Source organism: Rhea americana, unplaced genomic scaffold, assembly GCF_003343005.1.
Source record: "Rhea americana isolate MKP2758 unplaced genomic scaffold, rheAme1 scaffold_110, whole genome shotgun sequence".
In the NCBI taxonomy this organism is placed as follows: Eukaryota; Metazoa; Chordata; class Aves; order Rheiformes; family Rheidae; genus Rhea; species Rhea americana.
Window position 1 is genome coordinate 2,807,791 of NW_028185151.1, and position 25,256 is coordinate 2,833,046.

Sequence of the window (25,256 nt, forward strand, 5' to 3'; positions counted from 1 at the left end):
AATTCCTAGCATTATATTAATTTTCAGAAATTACTATTTTGTCAACATTTTCCTTTATTCCTTATCATTGAAATATCTTTTTTTTAATTCCTTTTCAGCTCCTCCAGCGTGTATTTAGACATTTTAAGTACCTCTGACTTTTTAGCTATTACTTAACTTTTTACTGACAAAAAATTTTTCTCTAATGTGGAAATATGATTGCTCTGATCATACACTTCCTGGTTTTGATCCAGCCTGTAAGTAGCAAACTACAAATCAAATGAATTGCCTCATGATATTTCCAACCTAACTGAAACCAATAAATCCTAGAAATTTTACAGTGAGAACTGCATGAATAATGGAAAACACTTCCTACAAATACCTTTTCCAGTTTAAAGTGTTCTTGTTCATGTTTACATTCAACATAGATTTTAGCAAATATAGTGACAGAATATCCTAAGAAATGATCATTCWTCTGCTCCTACTGGAAATATTTGCAGAAAATAAATTCTATATTTTCTAACACATTTGTACCAGGAATGGGAATTTAAGAGGCTGGTCTTAGAGAGACAAATAGGTATAATATCTATACCGGTTTATTTATATAGTTAGCAATTGTATTACTTAATTTAGATTTAAAATTAACATAAATCTATGTTGAATATTGCCAATAGTATATTCAACAATTAAATATACTGAAAAGTGCATAGATACAAACTATAGAACATACRCTCACATTCATTATTWTTTCTGGCAGACTCCTGAATCAAGGAACAAACTGAAAAATATCATTATGTGTCCTTGAACAATATGTTAGCAAATAAAAAATCTTGCCAATGCTGTACTTTGAAACAGAATCAGTATCTTGATTCATAGTCTCCTGTGACAGCTAACAGCCAAAACTGCTACTTATATGTTCAAGGTCCATATTTCCTTAATTGTCCTTATGGTATTATTAAGCATTAGCTCAAAATTATTATACAGAAGATCATTACTTATGTCCAAAAATCAATATTCGCTCAAAAAAAGTTGCCTAGAGTACCTATTTTGTATGACTATTTGCCTTCTTTTGATTACTTGCCTTTTTCTATAAATATGCATCTATGTTTTAGTTACAATAAGTAAAACACCACATAAGTACAGCTCAGGTGAAGTGTTGAATGATTTGTCTCAGTACAGAGACAAAGGTCTTCCCTGATGACCAGCCTTTTCAGAGAGCAGTCTCAGGTAGGAATCTGACTTCACAGACCACAAGAACTTTACCTTACAGGCAGCCTGAATATATAAGGGCCATTCCATTTCATCTTCCTTTTTATTAAATAGATTTTTTTTTCTTTTTGTAACAGGTAAAAGAAAGTTGAAGAGAAATATCTTTTTTTAATAATTCCTGTTCTGAATTTGAGTATATGCGTGTCCTCATTTTAAAGAAAACAAAAATCTGAAAAATAAATTGGATTCGGTCAACAAAGTAAATTAATCTCAGAAAAACTGTGTTATTAAATTTTTTTAAGAGTAAGAATCTTTTTCTTTTGCTATGAATGACTATTTCCTCWGGAAAAAAAAATGAAAGCTGATTGTCTCATAAGATTTAACAGAATATCTCATGAAATGTTTCCTCACCAAAAATTGTTGCTAAAACATTAAGTATACTAAGCCTGTCTTTAAAATTCAAAAAAGTAGCTGAGAGAACACAGTTATAGAACTGTGGCTTCTCCATTGTTCTTGGCTTTACATGTTTCTATGCTATGGTTGATATTGTTTGATAATATCCTGATATGTACATACGACAGATGAACTGCTGAACATTTTCATGTATTGCTTTGAACATTTAAAAACACAGAAGATCATAAATTGCAATACGCAATTGAAATACTTCAACATAGACTTCATGAATTCAGGGCTACTTGTCATATAGATTATTAAGCAGATCCCATTAGGGGCATTGACAATTTCTAGTCTTAAAAAAAGGCATAGATTAACTCATTTATACTCTCTGGGGCCTAATGGTTTGGCAGACTGATGATGCTGCAAGACTCCAAGACATAAGGTAATTGCCTCTTTCTCTTTTTTAATATATATCAGCAATTACATGTTAAGTAATGTACCAGTAATAATCTATCCTTTCTCCCAGACTTAATGTGACCAGGTATTATCCTGTACAGGATTCTTTTTGCTCTTGAAGGTTGCAGATTGCCTTATGTTGAATTGAGATCCTTGCTCTTTTCAGCTAGTATATTGTGTTCTGTATAGGTCCATGTGAGTCCCTGCTATCTTCACTATTATCTGCCCAGGAAACACTAGAACAGACTATACTAATTTGTGAGAAAATATTAATAACACTGTTGTTGTCCACACCATAATTTTGATTTCTTTACAACAAAAGTCTGCTTAAACTATACAATGAATTGGCCCTTATAAGAAAACACTTTGTTACAGTACAGTTTCCTACTATCACAGGTTGAAAACAAACTAATCCTCTTCTGGATTCAAAAACCTTCTCTCTTATGTATTGGTTCTTTACTTTATGCTCAAGGCTRGAAAACTTGATTATTCTTCAGATGCTTTTTTACTTTCTTACCACTTTTCCTTTGTGTATAAGACTACTTAGTAAAACCTACAGAATTATAGAGAGTCTCCCTTTCTTGGAACAATTTATAGAAGAAGAAAATATAATCGGTCTAAAAGGTCCAAATAAGCAAGAGAAATTACAGACATCTACCTCACAGAGCTGCCTTTCTTCAAATTCTTATATTTCATAGTTCACTTCAAAGTTCTCCTCTGTTTATGTCACTGCCTAGCTATATTAGACATTCTTTTATCTTCTTGACAGGGCAGTAAATAATAAAAGGACTAAATTTTAATTGTCACCTTTGTGGCATCTGATTACCCTAGGTAGGCTTTACTTGTCTGATTGATTCCTCTGTTTGGGGAAGATGGTGACATTTGGAATAAACGTGACTTTTTGTCCTTCCTATATATTCCAAAAATATTTCTTAGAGATGTTAAGAAAATGGGAGAATGAGATTGCTGAGCTTTTCCATAAAGCAGGAACCAGAAAAGAGCTGTGCATTCAGTGGAATTGCCTTCCTCTTTTTATTTCAAACCCATAGAAGAATGAAGAATATGTGCTGAGTGTATCAGCACAGCTGGAGTCTCTTTGTAGCAGGAACTGGGAGAAGCTGAGCTTCAGGCAGAGCCCATACCAGGATGAACAGCATTGCCTCCTCCCAGGCCCCTTTGCTAGACAGAATGAAGGATATTTGCATTGCCTAACCTTAGGATAGCACTGCTAAAAACACAGTCACATCTCAGCTATTTCATAGTTAACCTTTGTTCCTACTGAAATCCCTTTTCTCCAACTTCCAGCATAGTGCTGTTAAGTAGATCATTTACCATTACTGTTTTCACAATGAAAATTTATCTGTTTATTGTCTTTTGAAAAGATTTGGTCTATCCATTCACTCATTCTCACCCTCCTAGCAGGTATTTTACCTCCTTAGTCCCTGGTTATTGGTTTAGTTATTATTGGTTTAAGTTTACAAGCAAAAAGGGAAATATTCTTTCAGAAGTTTTGCAGACAATAAACGTCATTTTCTCATCCTCTGTTCATCACACCCCTGTGTCCCATGTAATTTCAAGTATTTTCCAAGACCTAAAACCACACAGTCACCTGTTCCTTGCCACCTATTACTACTACTGCAAATAGTTTCCCTATAACTTTTCAGAGTTCAAGGACGCTCATTCATGTGTGGTTTCCCATCTGTCTAAAACTTATTTCCTTTTGTCCCTGAGCCACTGTATCATTTCTTTAAATCTCAGCTTAAAACCTCCCTGTTCTCTTTAACCTATGATTCACTATCCCTGGAAAACATTTTTGTGATATCCTTTATGAAGCATGCACTATAAAAAAGAAATTTATTGTAGTCTTGTTGAAGCAAGCCACACCTGAGATACTAATGTGACTGAGGATTAAGGGTCCTACTGGGTCCACTCAAAATAGGTTGACCCTTGCAGAATCACTTGAAGTCTGAGCTCTTACATCCACTCACCTGAAGACCTCCTAACTACATCCTTGTAGGCTTATAGGCTGTTGTCTTAATCTTTTTGTTGCGTTAGAACGCCTTGCTTAACTCCTGATTTCAGAGGGCGCCATTGAGTTTTGTCTAGTTTCATCAGGATGCCTATTCTGGGCCCACCAGCACTGAAAAAGAAGTGTGCAGTTCCCTGATCCCTTCCTCCAAAGGCTAGTACCATTTCCCACATCTTAATTTCAGATATTCTCCAAAGAGAGCAGTAGAGGATGGAAGTTTTGTCACTGTTTCCTTATCTAATTGGTCTATTACAGGTAGTAGATTCAGGTGTCTATTTCAAATCTTAGTGATACAAACACAATCCCACCCTAGACCAGTTATATACAATTCAATGAAAGGATTCAGGGAGGCAAATTCACAAAGCCAGATGGGCTACACAGTGCGGGTGAGGGGGAGCTCTAAGAAAAGATATGTGTGAAAATTAGTAGGATGGTGTGGTACAAATGGCATCATCCAGAAACTCATGTGAACAGTACCTATTTATATGGTTAGTATTCCTCCTCATTCACAATGTACTCATCATTGTAGCACATAATTTGTACTCCTATCGAAAAGGCCATTTAAATCTAGCTCTTTTGCTTAGCTCAACTAAATATTTTATGCTCATTTTCCTTGGAATGGTCTTATGCTCTCTAAAAAGATATATTAAAAAAGCAGCTTTTAATATTCTTGAATTTGAAAACACAGGAGTTTTTTTTTTTAAATAAAAGACTGAAAATTTTACCTAAAAATATTAAAAACTAAAAATTTTTGATTCTTTTTATTTAACTGACACTTACTTGAATTTTGTTTTTTATTTACAAGATTTTTGTAGTGGTCACAACACTAGAAATGGAAGAAGCCAACTCCAGTTCATATTCACAACTATGAGAGTTTGGACCTAAAGGAAATACTCCAAATACTTAAGATTCGGAATATATTTTTCGATATATTTTTCAATTACGCACAAACACACTATACATATGGGCATAGACTTTTACATATAGAAAATCAGAGTGATAGAAACACAGACAGAAACATTAATGTATTCCCATTAACATCATACTGCAGAACTATATATGGTGTCAYTGAGGTTCAAGGGAAACCTTTATATCTCCTGAGTAATTGCTGGTATTAGAGGGAACACTATAAGAAGATGCAGACTTTGCAGATGTGGGCATGGATCCAGTRGAGTTATTTCATTCCTCTTTGGCATGAAAACATGATCCCATTTCTTACCATATGCCCATAGTTCATATTCAACTCAGATTATAATTTCTTGGAGGGAAGAAATGCTTTCTTGTACATAACAAGTAGGTACTCCATCAACATTGGTTCATAACAATAATGAGTAAGTATAATAATTATGGATCTGCTAGGGAGGCCCAGTGTATCTAAGTCATGGCTAGAATTCATTCTAGCTCTAGATCCCTGACATGGACAATTYTGTAATTCTTTAAAGTTACTTCACTTCTTTAAAGTGCATATTTCCATGTAGTTTGTGATTATACCAATTTTCAACTGTTGTAGGTTGTTACCATTTAATTACTGAAGATACCCCAAAAGCATAACAAATGGATGTAAAATATGTACAGAATTAGCTTAAACCAAGGTAGGATTCCTACTTTATTCAAAACCAAAAGAGTAAAGAGTTTGAAACTCTTTATTTTTTTATTTTTGTGCCGTGTCCATCAAAACAAATAAATAAAATGAATACTCACTCCTGTTATGTAACGAGGTCTATACTGGATGGTCCCAAATAAGCCAAGTATGACTATAATAATGTGTATAAAATTTGCCAGGATGGGTGCCCACTGATAACCAAGGAAGTCAAATATCTGTCTCTCGAGCACAGAAACCTATGATTAAAAAGCAAAAGAATAAATAGATTAGAACAGACCAGAAGACATCTATTAGGGCATTTCCCCAACCCATACCTAAGGTAACTGAGTTAAAAAAATATTTCAGTCAGCAATAGAATGAAATGAGCTTGCAATATTTCACCTTCTTGTTTTAATGAAAGCAGCATTTCTCACTGACAGTTTACTGAGTTATATTCAGTTAACTAAAATATTCATATGGTCAGTTCTACCAAGACAGCAAACTCTGCTCACTAAGATGTCATGCTTGCAGCAGGAGGAACACAAATCGTTCTGTTATATACACCAGCAAACAGTGTAACCTCCTGGTGCCGAAAATAAGTAGTGTGCTTATGACATCTCCTCAGCCACTTTGCTTCTATCCACAAACACCATCCTTCAGTCTACTCCTGTTTATTTGCTACCATTAATTTCTCTACCTTTGGACTTTTCCCTCTACCCCAGATAGTCTATCAGTAGGCTTTTACCTTCCTCCAAATACAAACTACTTTTTGAGCTTATTCTATTGATAATGAGTCCGGTTTACCTTCTCCCACTGCTGTAAACAGCAACCCATATATAAGATATTACTCAAGGCTAAAGATACTTCGTTCTTAAATGTGAATTATGGGACAATCTTAGTCTGCGGATGAGTATTTTCAAGAAAGACTGTTCTAAGCAGATAGATCAGAAAATATATATATATATATTTCTAACAGTAGAAATCATTTCAGAATTGAAACAGTAGATTTCCCTTAACTGATGCTCAGTATATACTATATATACTATATATATACTATATATATTTTGATACTATATCAAAATGTAGTAACCAACCCATAGGTAGAATAGCCTTTTTTATAATTTTGATCATTCCCCTCATCATTGAGGGGAAGATTAGGAGGTGATGTAACAGTGGTGCAGTTAAGCAGAAAAGGCAAGGAGTTTCTTTGGTACCATTTCAATAACAATTTCACTAACCAGAACTCAGAGCAGATGAGTTTCATGAAAATGCATAATAATAAAAAAAAACACAAAAAGAAGGAAAAAGCAGGCTGTTTCTATATAAAGTTTCATTAAATAACAGATGACTATTTACTTGGTTTATATTACACAGCAGATTAATTAAATTAGATGCATCTCTCACAGACTTCTTCATTCATTTAAAAGTTAGCACCTCCATTAGAGATCAAGTACTAAATGGATAATTAACCACATGTTCACCGTACAATATAGCTATGCAGAGTTTTTCAACTTCATGCAGCAGTCCACTGTCAAACCAACAATTTCGTTTTGAATTTAACTAAGAATATTTGCCATTAAAAGACAGCCTACACTTGCACCATCACTGCAAATGCAAAACAAGAGTGTTAATAATACTGTACTTACTGGCATATGTTGCACTTTACAAGAGCGTTTCTCAAAATAACCCTAAGGAAGTTTGTCAGCCATATCCTATTGACTTTCAGATCAAATTGAAAATTTAGGATTTAATGTCAACCACCGAATTCCTCTCTACAGAAAGACTTTTTGCCAATACAGCCAGCTTATAGCCAGTCTTGGTATTTTGCCTAGCATTTTATTTAACAAATTTATTGACATAAATAGATCCTTGTCCTACATCATCCAGCATCTTAAAGAACTGTTTTGTGATATCATATACCTCATATTTAGCAAAGTAGTATAATAGAAGAATTCCCCAAATCCCAAGGTACAATAGCAACAATGGGGTGAAGAAAGAGTAGAAAGGCCAAAGTGTATTCTGAGTTTCATGAAATCCCAGTCTCCCCACTTCTAACATTACTGTTAAAAATATTTCCTTATCTAATAATATAGCCATTTATATATATATATAAAAAAGTGTGGAATAAAGCAGTGTCATGTAGGTCTGTGTGAAGTCCTTTACAAGTATCAACAAAAGACCTGCTATACGTAAAGCACTGTTAAACACATAATAGAAGCAGAATCCTCACTCTGAGCACAGAGCTCTTATTTTCATCAACTGAGCAGAGAGTAAATGAGAACAGTAAAGCAGTAGCAAAGGCAGACTAGACAGTACAAGCCTCTACTGTAGTAACAGTAGGGATCCCATAAGCAAAAAATGCAAGGGATGAGGCAAATCATTCAACCAGTAGGAAATCATACAGCTAAGTGTGCCAATTATAGAGGAAAATTGCAGTGTGGTAGTTAATTGTATATAAAAGTAGGAAATAGTATTCCTGCTGCARCTTTAGGCTAAAATGAAATGGCACTGTCATGCATCAAGTTTGCTTTTGTTTTGCTTTCGTTAGTGAGCAGTCCAATAGGTCCCTCAAAACATGTTTATGAGACTGTGTTGGATAAATGGATATTCGGTGCGAAATCATCACCTCCCATATGTCCATGTACTTTTTTTTCTTCCCCCTACTGCCGGCGATCRTTTCAGTACTGAAAAAATACTCCCTCAGACTGCGTGGCTGCGTCAGAACAGGGGACCAGGCTGGGGGGAATGAACTGAGCACCCTGCCTGCCCACATTTATAATGTCCTGCTGGTGGAAAGCAGGGCATGCGAGGAAGGGAGGGGAGGCAATCTGCCACGCAGAACAAGGAGGCAAATATGTACCACCTTGGTCCCTCTACGTCTACCGCATGCTTGCCATAGGCAGGGTTGCTATTAGACTTGCTCCTGTCATCCCAAGACATCAGCTGCGAGCGGGGACGGCTGGATATGTGAAACGGTTCTGGTAGGCTGCGCAGAGATAAAATGCTGCTGAAATGCAGCGGCTGTTCCTTAGAAGATCAGACTCCCGCAGCAAGGTGCATCACAGATTTATCAAACGGAAAATATAGGGCAGAACGAGATCTTTATTCCCACTTCCTGAAGAGATGAAGGTGGAGAGGAAAAAAAAAACCACAAAAACAATATAGACTTACTTCGTGCCGTTTCTCAAAAAAATCTCATTCGATCTATCTCTATGTTTCCAAAGGGGGAAAAGTAAAAAGTAGGACAAAGTACTGACAAGAATCTATTAAAAACAGTATTATGTGGCTTCCTCCTCTTCCACAGATGCCAGAATCATGAGGGATTTCCTTACATAGCAATAGAAAATGAAGACTTGCTGTTAAAAGAATTTTTTTCCTTTTACTTTAGAAACTTAATTTTCTGTTAAACTACACTTCTTCCTTCAAATGAGACCCACCAGCTGCAAATATTTAATGATGTTTCAACCACATTACAGAGAAAAAGGAAAGGACTGACAAAGAAATATTCATATTTGAAGACTGGGAATAGGTAGAGAATTACTCATTTCTCTCTTCCTGTTCTGGAAACCAGAGCTTAAAACGAGAACAAGAAACATGAAAAATGGATGCTTTGGGTGGAAAAAAAAAAAAAAAAAAAAAAAAAGTCTTAATTCAATTAAATTTTAGTAAGGCAGTCAGATATGAGACAATCCTCCTATTCCAAAATACAGCATTATGGAGGCTTAATTCCTGATGTTAGAAAATAAACATCCACCATATTGTATTTTTAGACTTCCTAGCAACTAAAATGTCATAGAGAGATCATCTTATGCAACCATTGATAAAATTGTAGAAAATTTAAGTGTAATTACAGTGAACCATTTTTCCTAATTCATAATAATTTCCAAATATGTGCTAAATATTTTAAAAATAAATACAAAATAAAATCAGCCTATATGCTGTTCAGTTGTAATAGCTCCAGCTATTTCCAGATTCTTGTCAGAGGGTGGTTGTTAATAGGTTAACAGTGTTACTGACCTTGAGGGCTCTAAGAATTGAATTTGCAGAGGATAAAGAAACCCATTTTGAGACGATTCTTAAGGCATATGATTGGACTAAAATTTCAGACAGGAACCACAGAGGAGAACCCAGTCAAAAGATGATTTATAACACAAACTCCAAAATGGAAAATGACAAAGTGCCTTTCCTCAGAAAGCTTCTTGGGATGAAACTCAACCAAGACTACCTTACAGTAAAACAGAATCAAAACTTTACATTAATACAAATTAAACTACATGCAGGTGCATACACACACACACACATATGCACTTAGGTATACATGTATATGATGTCTTACATTTAGGGTATACAATCTCTCACAGTGGCAAAACTCATCATGGCTATTTGAGCGAGTGATGTTAGCAAGCCTCTTCTGCTGGAGGCTACTGTATCTGGGGCAGAAAGGGCAAAATATGGCACCTGCCACTYCACTTCAAAACCTGCAGCATCAAAACAGCCAAAAAACCTGCTGAATGACCTGCTGAAAGCATCCCGGAGCAGCTGCGGTGGAGGCATGTGCTCCAGCTGCAGAGAGGGGAAGACGCAAGGTGTGCGTGGGGACCCCTGAGCCCCCTGCGCCCCCRTTTGCCAGGAAAAACCCCTGCACAGCACACAGATCAGGGCAGAGGCACTGGAGTAATTCAGGGCCTGCCCACAGGATCATGCTCAAATGACGAACTCACCACCCGAGTCATGACAGCCGGTGCTTAGTCCACCCCAAACGAAGAAAAGCGTACGAGCTGAAATTACAGTGAAGGAGAACGAAGCAACTGCGTTTTATCTCACGACTGGTGCAGGCTAAGAATGAGCTGCAGAAATTAAGCTGTAATCAGTAACTCRTTAGGTCCCCTCAGCTCAGTCATGGCGCATCAGTTGCCCACAGCTTCTGATTGTTGACTTGTGTATTTAAGTTACAGCTACAGGTTGACTTTAYGCTGTATATGCAGCTAAAAAAAAATAAAAAAGCCCTACAAATATAAATATTTGGGGCCTGTGGCTTATGAAAGGCTGCTGACACTGAAGCCTACCTGTATCACACACAAGTCCCTCAGCTGACCCTCCCTCAACACATCCACCATTCTGAGGCAAAATGCATATATTTACAACATTCCTTAGAGGTGTTTATCTAAACTTCCATCAAAATTGCCAATGTCAGGATACTATCTTGAGACAGAAGGCCCAATCATTCAGTTCCTTCACTACCATTATCCATTTGAAAAACAGAAGTAATAATAACACTTTGAAGGTCAAATAAATAGAACGCATACATATGCATATTGTGTGTATTTACGCGTGGGTAAATACTTGCTTTACTGCAAGACAGGAGGGAACGAAAAAAGATGGAAATTCTTTTTGTGGGAAGAAAGGTAAAACAAAATTTGGTGAAGAGCTATGGATACACTGATGTTCTTACCATATCCAATGAAAAACCCATCACAAATACAGGAAACTCAATAAACAGCAAGGGATTAATTTCTTCTTATCYATCAGTTCCTTAAAGGAATCACATATATAATACTAAACGCCTATCCTTAATCGCTTTGATGTTGTTCAGAGAAGCAATARCCCTTCACTGTACTTTGTGAAAAGGTAATTATGGTTTTTAAAAATTATATATATGACCACATCCCTGCATCATATTGTGCACAAGTGGATTTCTACTGYGACCTACTGAGGACAACAGGGCTCTCCACAAGTACAGAGAATTTTCTAAATCTCAGCTGCTGCCTTCTCTGACTGAATATARTAATAATAAAGAACTGGTAAATACCAGCTTTCTACAGTGAGTTTTCAGTTAGGTAGTAATGAGAAGCAGAATTGTTATCTAAATAACACTTCAGTTATTATTACTGGTGACATGAAAATAAAAAAGAATCTAGCTAATGCTGAGCTTGTGAACCTGACAGTTGGTTTAACTAAAAATGATTTACTATGCTCTGAAAATATCTTCAACGTCTTATGTTCACGATTTAAAGATATTTAGACTCCACCATACCTATATGGGGACTCRATGACTCTAACAATAACAAAATCAAAATACTGTCTTTGAAGTACTTCCCTGAAAGAGTTACCCTCTGTGTGAGCAGTTGAAAAAAAAGGAGGAACTTGCTGCCAACATGCTTGATCAACATGTTCTATTCTTGCAAAAAAATGTCTCCACACAAATTACAAAACACCAATATCCATGAAAGGGATAAATGATAGAAAAAAATGAGAAGTCTCTAATTTTATACTGAATAATTTCCTATTTTTATATGGTTTCCCAAAGTGACTTTAGTGTAATCTTATAGGAACCACATTGCTCAAATTATGGTAAAAAATGTAATTAAATAATAGTGCTGCTGTACATTCACTTAGGACATGTAAAAAATTGAAATCTGAAGCAAATATTTGAATTCATGGGAACATTTTATGTAGTTACACAGAACTTACAGAGATAATTATGTCTCCAGTATCTACACTCTTTTTTTTATTGTACAAAACCAAATACACCTTTGCTAATAACTTTAAACAGAAGGAAATCAGGATACGTGAAGCAAAGCAGATTCCAGTATTACTATAACCAGAAGGGTGTTTCAATTCATTCACTTGCTTTCAGAACAAAGTTTTATATAAAAGTTTATTGTAACTACAGGCTTGGTCCCATGACTTACTTGAATGGGGTGGGATCTGAAGTTCATGGTATAATTTAGTTTATAAATTTAAACAATATCTTATAGCAATTTACGTGTGTGTGTATGTGTGCATATGTTCATGTTTTAAGGCTACAGGTTTTTTCTTTCCAGTTGGCATATAGTAACAAGACTTAAATATATATCAGAACCACATCATTTTGCATGCCTGAAAGAAAATTTGGAAATTCGATCAGGTGTAAATTGTGTTCTATGTTAAAATATCACAAAGCTAATATTTCAACTAGAGAATTAATTTAAGGAATAATAACTTAGAGGTGCTATTATAAAGAGAATTAATCCCTATACAGAATTTATTTCCTGTTCATGARCATTTGTAATAACAATCCGTGCATGATCTTAATAATTTTGCACCCTAGCAGTAACAGGAATATAAAGATTGAATGTATAAAAAGTGTTTCAAGCTCAAACTGATAAATTAGGTCAAGATACAAATTCCACTACTACCTTAAAAACGAGTTGATGTAGTAACACAAAACACCCAGCTGGTATGTCCAAGGTAGGAGTGTAATACGCATTTAGTGAAACCGACATGGGTATTTTTTAGGAACCACTAAAAGTCACGTGTTGCACACACACACACACGCACACACACATGCACACACACAAAATCCTCCCCCCCCCAAAAAAAAAAATCACAGGGGATAGAATATATAAGAATTGTTTAAAATACTTGCTCAGCTGTGCGCTGAACAGAACTGACTGCAGACTTCAGTCCTTCCATCTGTGCTGGTGACTTTTCTTTTAGGTGGCCCGGTTTCCAGAACTGGTGAGTGCAGGTCTGCATGGGAGGGGCAGAGATGTGAGGGCTGCCTCTTCCCACAGGGCTTAGGAAACCAGAGAGCACAGGGTTGGACCCGGCTGCCAAGCTCTGCCTCTGCCTGCTCAGGCCTGGGAGCGGTATAGCAACCTAGTGCCTGAGCCGGCTGAGGCACCCTGCTGAGATTTGGCAGCCCTGCCCTTACTGGTGCACGCTTATGCTGGACTCAAGGATTAACAAACCCACTTAAATATATTGGGAACATATTTTGGGAAGCAATTCTATGCAGCTTTAGCTTCATACGACTTCCTGGTACAAAGTTAGCTAGGTCATAAGTACGGTCTTGGGCTTGACATCTACCTTGTTTATATCAAAGCTCTGGAGAGCCAGGCTAGCTGCGACCGTGGCCAAAGGAGGAATGARGATATATCTAGGGGTTGGTGATTACTAGTGGGGATGGAGTTAAACACTGTCAACATTTACAAACCTATCTTCTCCCTTTCCAGCACTGACAACAGGAAAATCAAGACTGATCTCTTCAGGGTTCCTGTCCCTCTGCTCTAGTCCCAGTCCTTCCTCAATCTCTTTTGCCTTTTTCTAGCAGGAACATTGAGGACCTTGCTCCCACATCTCATCTTTAAGGTGGCAAAATTCAATTTTACTGACAGTGCTGAGAAGCCTTGAGTCAGTTTTGGACAGGAAAATACTGTTGCATTAAGCTTTAATAATATTTCATAATCGCACAGTATGAATTTGCCTGCAGTAATGCCTGAAGGCAAAATCAAGCATTCAGAGAGAGGCACCACCTTATCTAATATTTTCAAATTGTTTCTGTCTTTATGGAAATATTTGGCAATAAAATAGGTACCTCTCTCATTCACAAAGATTTGCCTAGCTTCTACACAGTGATCCAGATTATCATATATTACACTTGTAAATTCAACATAGATCTGATAATGCTGATTTGGAGTTGACGAAAGATGATATTTAGGATGTGTCCACTCAAGGCARTGAAATTATCCTTTGTATGTTTCTTCAGCCAAAAATGGAATATTGCCCAATATCTGAAAAAAAATTATCTTCTAACAATAAAATAATAATAAAAAAACCCTCTCTACTTCTTTTCAGAAGGCACTTCTGTAAGAAACCTCATTAGCCAAATAATCTTGAGTATTGGCAGAGATCATTCACGATCTCATTAGGACTGAGATATGTGATAGTAATAGCAAGGGGGGATTCAGTATCAAGGAGTGTATCAAGTGMAAATATCCAGTCTACAATTGCTATAGTGGTTTTAGTTGTATTCAGACACAGAAGAGTGTCCATAAAGCAAGAAAGATAAAGATAGCTAATTCATATCAGAACYATAAGGTACAGAGGGCTTCTTGCTTTGTAGTCACTTATTCCACAACTAAACCYGGATAAGCAGAAGGCTGACTTTGTCTGACCTTACAGAAATCTCTCTCTGTAATACACTCCTGTTGGAACATTCATTATTGTTATATAAAATATGTGAAGCACCTACTAGATTTTCATGCCTTGGCATAATCTGAAAACTGACATTTAAACTATTCAGACCACTTCATGGAAGAGAGATAATTGATGTCAGTTATAGTCTGAAAAGTTTGTAGCTGCTAAACTTTGCCTGTTACCCAGGCATGAGGCCATCAGTCCTTAGGGAACTCCAAGTAGTACCAAAGGCAGCAAAGTGACTTCTCTATAATGTGGCCATCTCAAGAATCAGACCTGCTCTCTATTCCTTGCACCATCATCTCAGAGAATAGCAAGCACAAGATCTCAGATCTCCTCTTCAAGATGCTTAGTGACCCAGGCCCAGTACCTCTGAATTAAACCACAAATAGGGAATGACAATTGTTGTCTACAGCCCATTTCCATAAACAGAAATTTGTATCTTAAGGGTGAAGTTTTATTTTTGTAAAGAAAACAGAGCATCATCAGGGATTAGTCAAAGACAATTGTTTCAACTCAAGAACAGTTGATTAGAGTCAGTCAATTTGCAGCAATTTTCAATATTTCAGCATTTGTTTTCATTCTGCTTGGAAAATGGAAAATGATTATAAGGAAAAAAAGGAGCATGTGAAACTCTATGCTGTTGTAATCATAACAGGAAAACCCTAGGACATCAGGCAATTGGCTGTGGGGGTCTCCATCCCAAGGCCCTGTGAATAACTACAGCGAATCATTCAGCCATTGCCCTCAAAAAGATTCCATTAAATATTTCAAGAAAACTACAAAGTATTCCTGCTTTTACAAAACAATACAGTTTAATGAACATGATCCTAAACATTCATTAAGAACAAAAAGAAACACGAAACCCACCACCTACAAGTGGAAAGCTCAGCCTTTCACTCTAAGTACATAGTACAGACATATAGTGCCATGCTCTCACCTCCAACATTAAAACTATAACAAAACAAAAAAGGTGGACTGCTGGTTCCTCTTCCCTGGCCCTAATGACAAGTGTATGGGATAAAAAGCTACTCTGTAATGACTATTAATACTGTATGTTGTCTGCTTTTTAGGATAYTAATTAATGTATGTAAATAAATATCTCCTTCCCTTAAGTACATTTATTTTCCTAAATATTAACTCTTTGTAGTTTCCAAGAGTGAAGTGGGTAAGCCACATCAGCCTACAACATAACAAATGGTGAAAAACAGAGTATTATAATAAAGTTCTCACTTAAAAGACAGTAGATCACCAAAGTCTACCTACCATCTGSTTAGACTGAAAAGTTAAAAATGGGATGAACAAGGAAAACAATAAGATGTGAACCTCTGACAAAAGACTAAAGACACATAATGAATGCTTAACCCTTACTGTACTGCTGAAAGGTGCTACGGTATCCTGGTGATGAGGACAATGTCAGAACATTGCACTTCTGTGCAGGTAGATTATCTAGAGAATGAAATGGCTTAAAGTTAATATTGGCAAACAACAAAGAGAAACAGGAAAGGAAACAGAGATATTAAAGAGGAAAATAATCTTGTTCATTGTATAATCTTTCTCTATTGTGATCAATACCTTTTCTGTGATTTAAACTGAGGTAATTTATATCAACCAATTTGAGGCTAAACTCTGATTTTTACTGAGTGCTTATTTTGTGTTAGTGTTGAGTACAATGAATTAAACCTATTTGTTTATCAAAAAAAAAAATGCACTCAAGCACAGTTCATGTCTCTCAGCATGTATCTGTAGCTTATCTACTAGAGGAAAAACAGCAAGGCACAAACAATCCAGGAGGTTCCTGGAGAGCATTGATGATAACTTCCTGACACAGGTGATGGAAGAGCCAAAGAGGACAGCTGTTCTGCTGCTGGATCTTGCACTAACAAACAAGGAAGAGCTTGTTGGAGATGTGAAGGTTGGAGACAGCCTTGGCTGCATTGAACATGAGATGGTGGAGTTCAGGATCCTGTGTGAAGGAAGGAAGGCAATAAGTAGAATTGCAACCTTGGACCTGAGGAGAGCAAACTTTGGCCTCTTCAGGGACCTTCTTAGAAGAATTCCATGGGTGGAATTCTAGATTGGAAGTGGGGGCCAAGAGAGCTGGTTAATATTCAAGCATCACTTCCTCCRAGCTCAAGGGTGGTGCATCCTTATGAGTAAGAAGTCAAGCAAATGGGGCATGGATGAGCCAGGAGCTCCTGGCAAAACTGAGAAGGAGGAGGTATACAGAATGTGGAAAAGGAGACAGGCCACTTGAGAGGAATATAGGAACATTGTCAGAGGATGCAATGAGGAAGGCTAAGGCCCATTTGGAATTAAATCTGGCAGGGGATGTCAAGGACAACAACAAGGACTTCTTTAGATACATCAGTAATAAAGGGAAGACTAGAGAAAACGTAGGCCCACTCCTGAATGGGGCAGGGGCCCTGCTGCCAAAAGATACAGAGAAAGCAGAGTTACTGAATGCCTTCTTTGCTTCAGCCTTTACTGCTAACAGCAGCCCTCAAGAATCCTGGATCCTGGAGACGAGAAAGAAATTYTGGAGAAAGGAAGACTTTCCTTTGGTTGAGGAAGATAGAGTTAGAAATCATTTAGGAAAACCTGACACCCAAGAAGTCCATTGGCCCTGAGGGGATGCACCCACAAGTGCTGAGGGAGCTGGTGGATGTCATTGCTAGGCCACTCTTAAACATCTTTGAAAGGTCAAGGAGAACAGGAGAGGTGCTTCAGGACTGGAAGATGGCTAATGTCACTCCAGTCTTCAAAAAGGGCAAGAAGGAGGACACAGGAAACTACAGGCCAATCAGCCTCATCTCCATCCCTGGGAAAGTGATGGAACAGCTCATCCAGGATGTCATCTCTAAGCATACGAAGGACAAGGCGGTGATCAGGATGGAAGCAGCAGGGATTCACCAAGGGGAAATCACACTTAACCAATCTGATAGCCTTCTATGATGGGATGATTGGCTGGGTAGATGAGGGGAGAGCAGTGGACGTTGTCTACCTTGATTTCAGGAAGGCTTTTGACCCTGTCTCCCATAACATCCTCATAGGCAAGCTCAGGAAGTGCAGGCTAGATGAGTGGACAGTGAGGTGGATTGAAAATTGGCTAAATGGTAGAGCTCAGAGGGTTGTGATCAGCTGTGCAGAGTCTAGTTGGAGGCATGTTGCTAGCAGTGTCCGCCAGGGGTCAATACTGGGTCCAGTATTGGTCAACATATTTATAAGTGACACGGATGATGGGATAGAGTGCACCCTTAGCAAGTTTCCTGATGTTACAAAACTGGAAGGAGTAGCTGATATGCCAGAGGGCTGTGCTACCATTCAGAAAGACCCTGACAGGCTGGAGAGGGGCAGAGAGGAATTTCATGAAGTTCAACCAAGGCAAGTGCAGGGTCCTGCATCTAGGTAGAAATATCTTCATGTCTCAGAACAGGCTGGAAGCTGACCTGCTGGAGGGTAGCTCTGCAGAGAAGGACCTGGGAGTCCTGGTGAACAAGTTGACCATGAGCCAGCAGTTTGTCATTGAGGTCAAGAAGGCCAATAGTATACTAAGTTGTATTAGGAAGAGTGTTGCCAGCAGGTCCCAGTAGTAGCCAAAGGGCTACTGAAGGGACTGGAGCATCTATCATATGAGGAAAGGCTCAGAGAGCTGGGCCTGTTCATCTAGGAGAAGAGAAGATGGAGGGGAGATCTTAGTGTGAATAAGTATCTGAAGGGAGTGTATAAAGAGGATGGGGCCAGACTCTTCTCAGTGGAGTCCAGCAATAGGACAAGAGACAACAGGCACAAACTGAAACATCCTGAAGTTCTGTTTGAATGTAAAGAAAAACTTTGCTACTATGACAATGACCTGGAAGAGGTTGTTCAGAGAGGTTGTGGAGTCTCTTTCCTTGGAGATACTCAGAAGTGGTCTAGACAGGGTCCTGGGMAATGTTCTCTAAGTGAGCCTAGTTTGAGCAGGGAAGTTGGACTAGATGATGTCCAGAGGTCCTTTCCAAATTCAATCATTCTGTGATTCTGTGATTTTGATGATGACAATATTTTTAAATACCTGAAGTAAGATTTTTTACTTTTCTACTTCATGCAATAAAATACTATTAACAAGTACTAGAACAAGAATGACTCCAGCTTGTTGATATCACTAAGTGCCTTAGTTTTGTGATGAAGGCCAAAGAGGGCTGCCTAACAAGCACACATAACTTAAGTTACATTGTTTGTGGAAGTTTGGTGATTTATAAAAGAGCCAAGCAAATACTGTTAAAAAAAAAAAATGTTCTGCTGTCACAAATCATCATCTTGCCTTCTACATTTGCCTTCAAATCTTCATTTTCCCCACCTTCCAATTTGCTTTCTTTACTTCAATGCTCACAGCAATTCTTGGAAGCAGGAAAAGCTATAATCTAGAACTGCTGCAGGCTCTCCTCCAGCAGAGCCCTACCCCTGCCAATAGCTGCCATCATTCAAGTGGTACTTGCTGGCATGATAGCACAGAGTTGCAGCAATTTCTTTCCACTTTTCCATACCTCATATCCCCAGCTGTTCCAAGGGGGTGATCACCTTGCTGGTTTGATGAGGTCTAGAAAACTCAGCAATAATTATTGTGCTGGCAGTGCTGAAGGCAGTCAGCATCACTAAGGCAGGAATTGGAATGCAGCCCAACAAACATAGCAGAATCTACTAATTTGTTGCACTGAATATTTTGTTGTAAGAAATAATCATGAGCCTTGTGATAAACTATGAAAGGCAAATTAAATTGCCTGAGCCAGACTCTTCTACAGTGCCTAGCAAAAAAAAAAAGCTGACAATTTTAGGTTTAGCTGCTGAAATCTAGCCATTTTAAATGGTCTGACTTGTTAGTAAATGACCTCCTCAAATTATACAAAAACCAATCATCTATCCAATCATGACCTGTCAAAAGAGAGGTGTTTATAATTGTTTTTGACCAAGTTAGTGTGGATTAGACTATGAGAGGAAGGCTAACAGTGTTCAATTTAATTTCATAATGGATGCTATCTCATACAAGATTGTAAAAAATCAAATTGTGGATCTTTTTTTCTATAATCGTATTACTCAGTGTTTTAAATGATGCATGTCTACTGACTTTCTAACCCTTGTTAGACAATAGCTTTTAATAAAATGATTTGAGGGTAACTACAATGCCTTTCTTGAAGTGGACTGCTAAGATTAATGAAACAATAGGAAAAATAACATTTACATAACATCAAGTGTCTGTGTGATTCTTAGTGCTATAGGTGACCTTCCTAGAGACAGTATTTTTAACTCAAGAAAAGGCAGTGTSATAATATTGATTATGTTGCTTCTCTGCTAAAGCAGGAGCATACCTTTATACAATGCATGCTGCAACAGCCCACCTGCTGATTCCCGTTTCGTGTTGTATGGCACTGATTTGACCAGGGTAATGGTTTACCCTACAGTTTACCCCAGTGATATACTGAAAAGAATCAATTAACAGTGAAGATGCAGATAACCCAACTCTGTGAAAAATAGTAGAGTATTGTAGAAAATAGGTGGAAAAGGGACTTGCCTGACTGAGAACTGCCTTCTTTCTGGGAAGTAAAAAACAACCAAAGCAGAGAGACCTCTTTCACCCCTGCTGCTCTGCTGCTGCAGCCAAGGCAAGCAAGGATCAATGCCCCTTTGGAATGCCCTGCTATTGACAGGCAATTCTACGTCTGGAGTGGAGAAAGSAATAGATAAAACTTGTGCATGTCTGGGAAAATATGAAGAAAAAGCTGGGATCACCGAATTCCTTCTTAATTTATCTCACTATACAAAGTAAATTGTTCCAACATGGAAAATTGCAGGATGAAGACAGCTCTGTGCTATGGGTAGCTGACCAAAGTGCCAGCAGATGACTGACAGCTGCCCAGAGCTGCCAATGGCTGTCATTGTCCATGGTGTTTTGGAAGTGATATTCATGTTTACTCTTTGTGATAAGCTCAAGTAAGACCTATATAGTTGATGCCACCTTGCATCACAGTCATAACTTCCATTCAGAAAGCAGAGGCTAGATCCAGCCTACCTAAGACCCTAATTTCTGTTTATGTTTCCAGTACTGAACCTCCACCTAATTTCTTTTTTAGTCAATGAAAAGATGCAGCTCCGAAGGTCTCAGTCTGGTCTGACTGATTGCAGGCATCCAGTTGAAACAAACTGAATCCCATCCATCTCTTTTTTTGCCTAAAAGTTATAATTATTACAAAACTGACCAATACAGTTGCTAGTCTATAAATAAAATGCTGGGCTGTACTCTGTTCTGGGGTCTGCCTCAGCTCCCCCATGAGATCTGGACAAAATCTTTTAATCTCTCAGGGTAACAATCTCAGGCACTACTTAAATCCTGTTTTCAAGACAAAAGTCACAGTGGAACTACTGATTCCATTGACTTTCTCTAATTATCAAGTTCATAGCTTATTTAAATATTTCTAAAGTTTTTGTTCTACATATCAGTTTAATTTGTAAAGTGAAAACTCCAGTGAAACATAAATATAAGCACTCAGCATTATTATATACTGGATATTCTTTTCCTCCCTCATAAAAGGAGGTCAGGACCAGAGGTGGCTCCAGCTGAGGTCACAGGAACAATCAGTGTGGTCAGGTATAAATTTGGTCAAATGCTATTCTTGCCAAGCAGTTTATTCTTATTCTGTATTGCAGACCACATGCATAATTCATTACCTGGCATACACTCTTCTTCTGAAAATTTTTTTTAAGAAGGCATTAAAATCAAGAACTAAATCAATTATTACAGAAATCAACAACACAGACTGTTAAACAAAACTAAGGAAGAAGCCTATAAATAGTAGTGACTTATTGGAATACTAATCATTAGTTTCTCATGAGACATTTATATATAGCTTTTTGCCATTTCTTTTTCAACTCCTCCACCCTCTCTTTTCATTTGTTAAGTGTGAAGCTATTTGTTCTAAATCGGTTAGGATCTGATTACCTGAAAGAATGCTTATATCTCTTGCCTATACTGTTAAAACCAACTGATGCATTTAAATTGCAATTTATTTATATTGAAACTAACAATTCATTATAACAATAACAAATAAAATTATTGTTGGCACCATAAACTAATATAAAAATACATATATTTATAAATCATCCTGGTACTGGTTTTCACGGTAAAGAATACTAAATATAAACTGTTGGCTTCCCTTGGATTGGCCTGTGTAACCTTCATATTAGAGAAACTTTTCCATCAGAAGGATTTTCAGTCCACTCTTTAAGGCGAATCTCATGAGGCAAATTGATAATCTCTAATGTAATACCTAACAGAACACATAATAGTCCAGTCTATTTTAAAAGAGTTTAGAATTAGCAGACATGTTGATGAATATAATTTGTTGTGGAGGAATCAACACTACTGTTGCTTAGCGATGTTAAGATTAGCAAAATCATTAGCAAGAATTCTTTCTTTAAGGAATAATTGACTCAACTTGGGCCTATCTGGATTTTCATAATGCTTCAACAATGTCCCATGCTAATGATCTGAAGAAAACATGCTGTAAGAAGAAGTTATGTAGAGAATTGCTTAAGTTTGCTGATGATTCAAAATTTGCAAGGAAGACAACATTAAAATTGACTACAAATCATTGCAAAAGGTATTGCAACATGAAGTGACTATGCTTAAAAATGGAGGATGAAATAAGTTGCTGATAAATGGAAAATAATGTACTTGGGAAAGAATAATCAACATATACAGTGAATGGTTCTAAATTAACTATTACTATTCAGGAAAGTAGGATATCATTCTGGATAGTTATCATAAAATGTCAGCTTGATGATAAGCAAAATTCAAACTTTAGGAGTCAATAGGAAAGAGTGGACAATGTAGCGAGAACTCCACTACTGGAGAAAATACCACATTTGCAGTTACAAACAAAGTAAAATAGGAAAAGTAGGGAGAAATACAACAAGGATTRTCAGAACAGTGGAGGATTTCCATCTAGAACAGACAAAACCAGTTAGGACTCTTGAAGTCAGAAAAGAGACAGTTGTAGGGGATATGAAAAAAAGTATTTAAAATCAAGGATGATATAAAGAAAATAAGTAGCACAAATTTTATTATTTCTCCTAGTATGAGTGATAGAGGCAGCCAGCTGGCATGGTCAGAAAAAAATTGAAAATAAACAAAGGATTTTTTTTACACAATGAATAATGAAACTGGGAAATATATTGTCATGAGCTTTTGTGATTTAGATAGGAAAAAAAAAAGTTTAGATAAGTTTATGGAAAACAAGTCCATTGACACAGTGGTCTGTGTCTTAACAGCAGTTAATCGCAATGGTGTGGCTACAGCCTTTGGCTTAAAAAGTCTCAAAACTGCTGATTGCTGAAAACTGGAGGGCAAACTGAGTGAGGGACCATGCTGTATAGTCTTATACTGTTCACTACCGGATGCCGTTTGAAACAAGTTTCTGTGCTTAGGTGATCTTTTCTTCTGATCCAATATGACTTTATTTATCTTCCATTTTAACTAGCTTATAGCTTTTTTTACCCCAAATTAAATTGCAATGAAATTGCAAAAAAATCACAAAACACATTAAAAACAATGCACTAATGTACACACAGCCTACAAGAATACGTATACTTATGCCAAAGTCACAGAATATTATAGTTTCAGACCTTTAAAATTTTTCAGATATTCACATGGCTCATGAGCACACTCTGAAATCATATTACCTATATTTGTCTATAAAATGATATTTAACTATCATCATTTCAATGASAGAGTCCCTTTTAATTTCAATAACACTGCAGCACAGTAATCTTTTCTCAGGTACTATAAAAAGCTGGTCTCTAGTGGCTAATGGAGAAGACTAAGAATTAGGAGAGTATAAAATAAATTCACTGCATTTTATTTGAAGATCCTTGTCACCTGGTTTTAGTTAAATCTCACTGTACATGATACACAACCTCAATGGTGAACAATAGTACTAATTCAAAAAAAATTTTTTTTAAATACTGTAAAAGACCTATCAGTTACTTACACATCAAGATACAGGGGGGCAAACTGKGTGGCAATGCTGAGCCAGAAGTCAAGAGTTAGTGGATAAAATGATACTACAAGAAAATTTGGGCCCAGTTTTCATTTATCCACCATTTCCTATGCATTCTTATCCTATTTATCTATGCTTTATTTATTCTGGGATAGATATTTCCTTTCAATCCTACCCTGCCACTCCTCCTCAGACATTCTGGTCCTCTGTGATCATTAGTAAGACAAAGAAATAATAAATAAATAAATATAAATGTCTGCCACAATGCTTTTCATTCAAACGTACTTGCAAAAGGATATGAAACATCTCTAGTCCTATTTCAAATATAAGAACCTGAAGAATGAGAGGGATTTACTAAATTTCACCCAGGCAGCAYGTGAAAACCCGAGCATGGAGAACAGTTGACACGTTTTAAGTCCCACTGGGAATCCTAACCACTCAACAGTATAGTCTTTACTTACACTAAAGATAACTGTTAGATGAGACTTTCCTTTCATTATCAACAATCTGAAGCAGGCATCCATCTATCTATCGCTAATAAATGTCAACTAACTGCATTATTACTTGGCTTTCATAACACATACCATGAAAAATGTGAGCCTATGAGGTGCATTAATAATAAAGTAATGGTGTTCCTGATGTTTTAAAAGCATCCGAAACATGAACATTTTCTTATATTAATTAGCCTTTTAATGGGATGAATAGTAGTCGGCATAGCACCAAGAGGTGACACATCTGGCAATTCTGYACAGTACATCCCTATTCTAAACTATCATTGCAATAGGAACAAATCACAAAGTGCAAAGTGTATTTTCAAATGAAAAAGATATTGCTTAAACATGTCAGATTAGTGATACATCATGCAAGCCGAAGCACAAGAAAAAGAAAGTTTTTCAAAGTTTGAAGTATACTGTTTGAGGAGAAAACATATGCCCTRCAAAGCCTGAATAGGAAGAATGGAACAACAGATGGAAAACTCCACTGAGTGCTTTATCAGCCACCTGTCATACACTGAATGGTGGCCAATAACACAGCTACATCTTACTAGGTTACAAGAAGGAAGATGAAGCTGGAACTAGTGGTAAAGTGTGGAAATTAAGGGTAATGAAGTATAGCCTGTGTTAAGTATAAGAAATCTGCAATTTTGAATGGGGCAGCAACAAATGAAATAATGARTGGTATGCAAGACACAGAAGGCTGTTGTTTAAGTAACCTTGTAAGTCTTCCTATGCATTCAAGCCTCTCCATTTCCTGCTTCCGACCTGTTGAGGTCCTTTGAAAATAGCAAAAGAGGACWCAGCAGTATTTAATTCATTCTAAATCTTCATTCTGAAGCTTTGGATACCTAAACTACCAGTCTATTTGCTGTGGACCATAGAAAGCAAATGAATACAGCAGCATGTTTGTGCCAGTGGTGGCAACAACGTTATGGGGGTTTCATCTCTGTATGATMCAAAAAAGACTTTGTACAGGTAGCTATGGTAGTTCTAGGCTCCTCAATCTTCTATGATTACATTATACTATACAAGACATGTCTTCTTAGAAGAAGAAAAGAATAAAGTAAGATTATTTCCAAAACACTTCCAAACCATGATAAAATCATTTTTTTTTC

At 37.0% G+C, this 25,256-nt stretch overlaps 1 protein-coding gene across 1 annotated transcript in view; it reads right to left on the reverse strand.

Annotated features, from left to right (window-relative positions):
• Positions 1-25,256, reverse strand: part of NKAIN2 (sodium/potassium transporting ATPase interacting 2) — a gene marked incomplete at its 5' end in the record, with an annotated part of 551,052 nt that overhangs the window by 298,460 nt on the left and 227,336 nt on the right. The window contains one exon of the mRNA XM_085314457.1: positions 5,771-5,908. Within this exon, the coding sequence (XP_085170583.1) occupies positions 5,771-5,908 (138 nt within the window). The remainder of the gene's footprint in view (positions 1-5,770; positions 5,909-25,256) is intronic.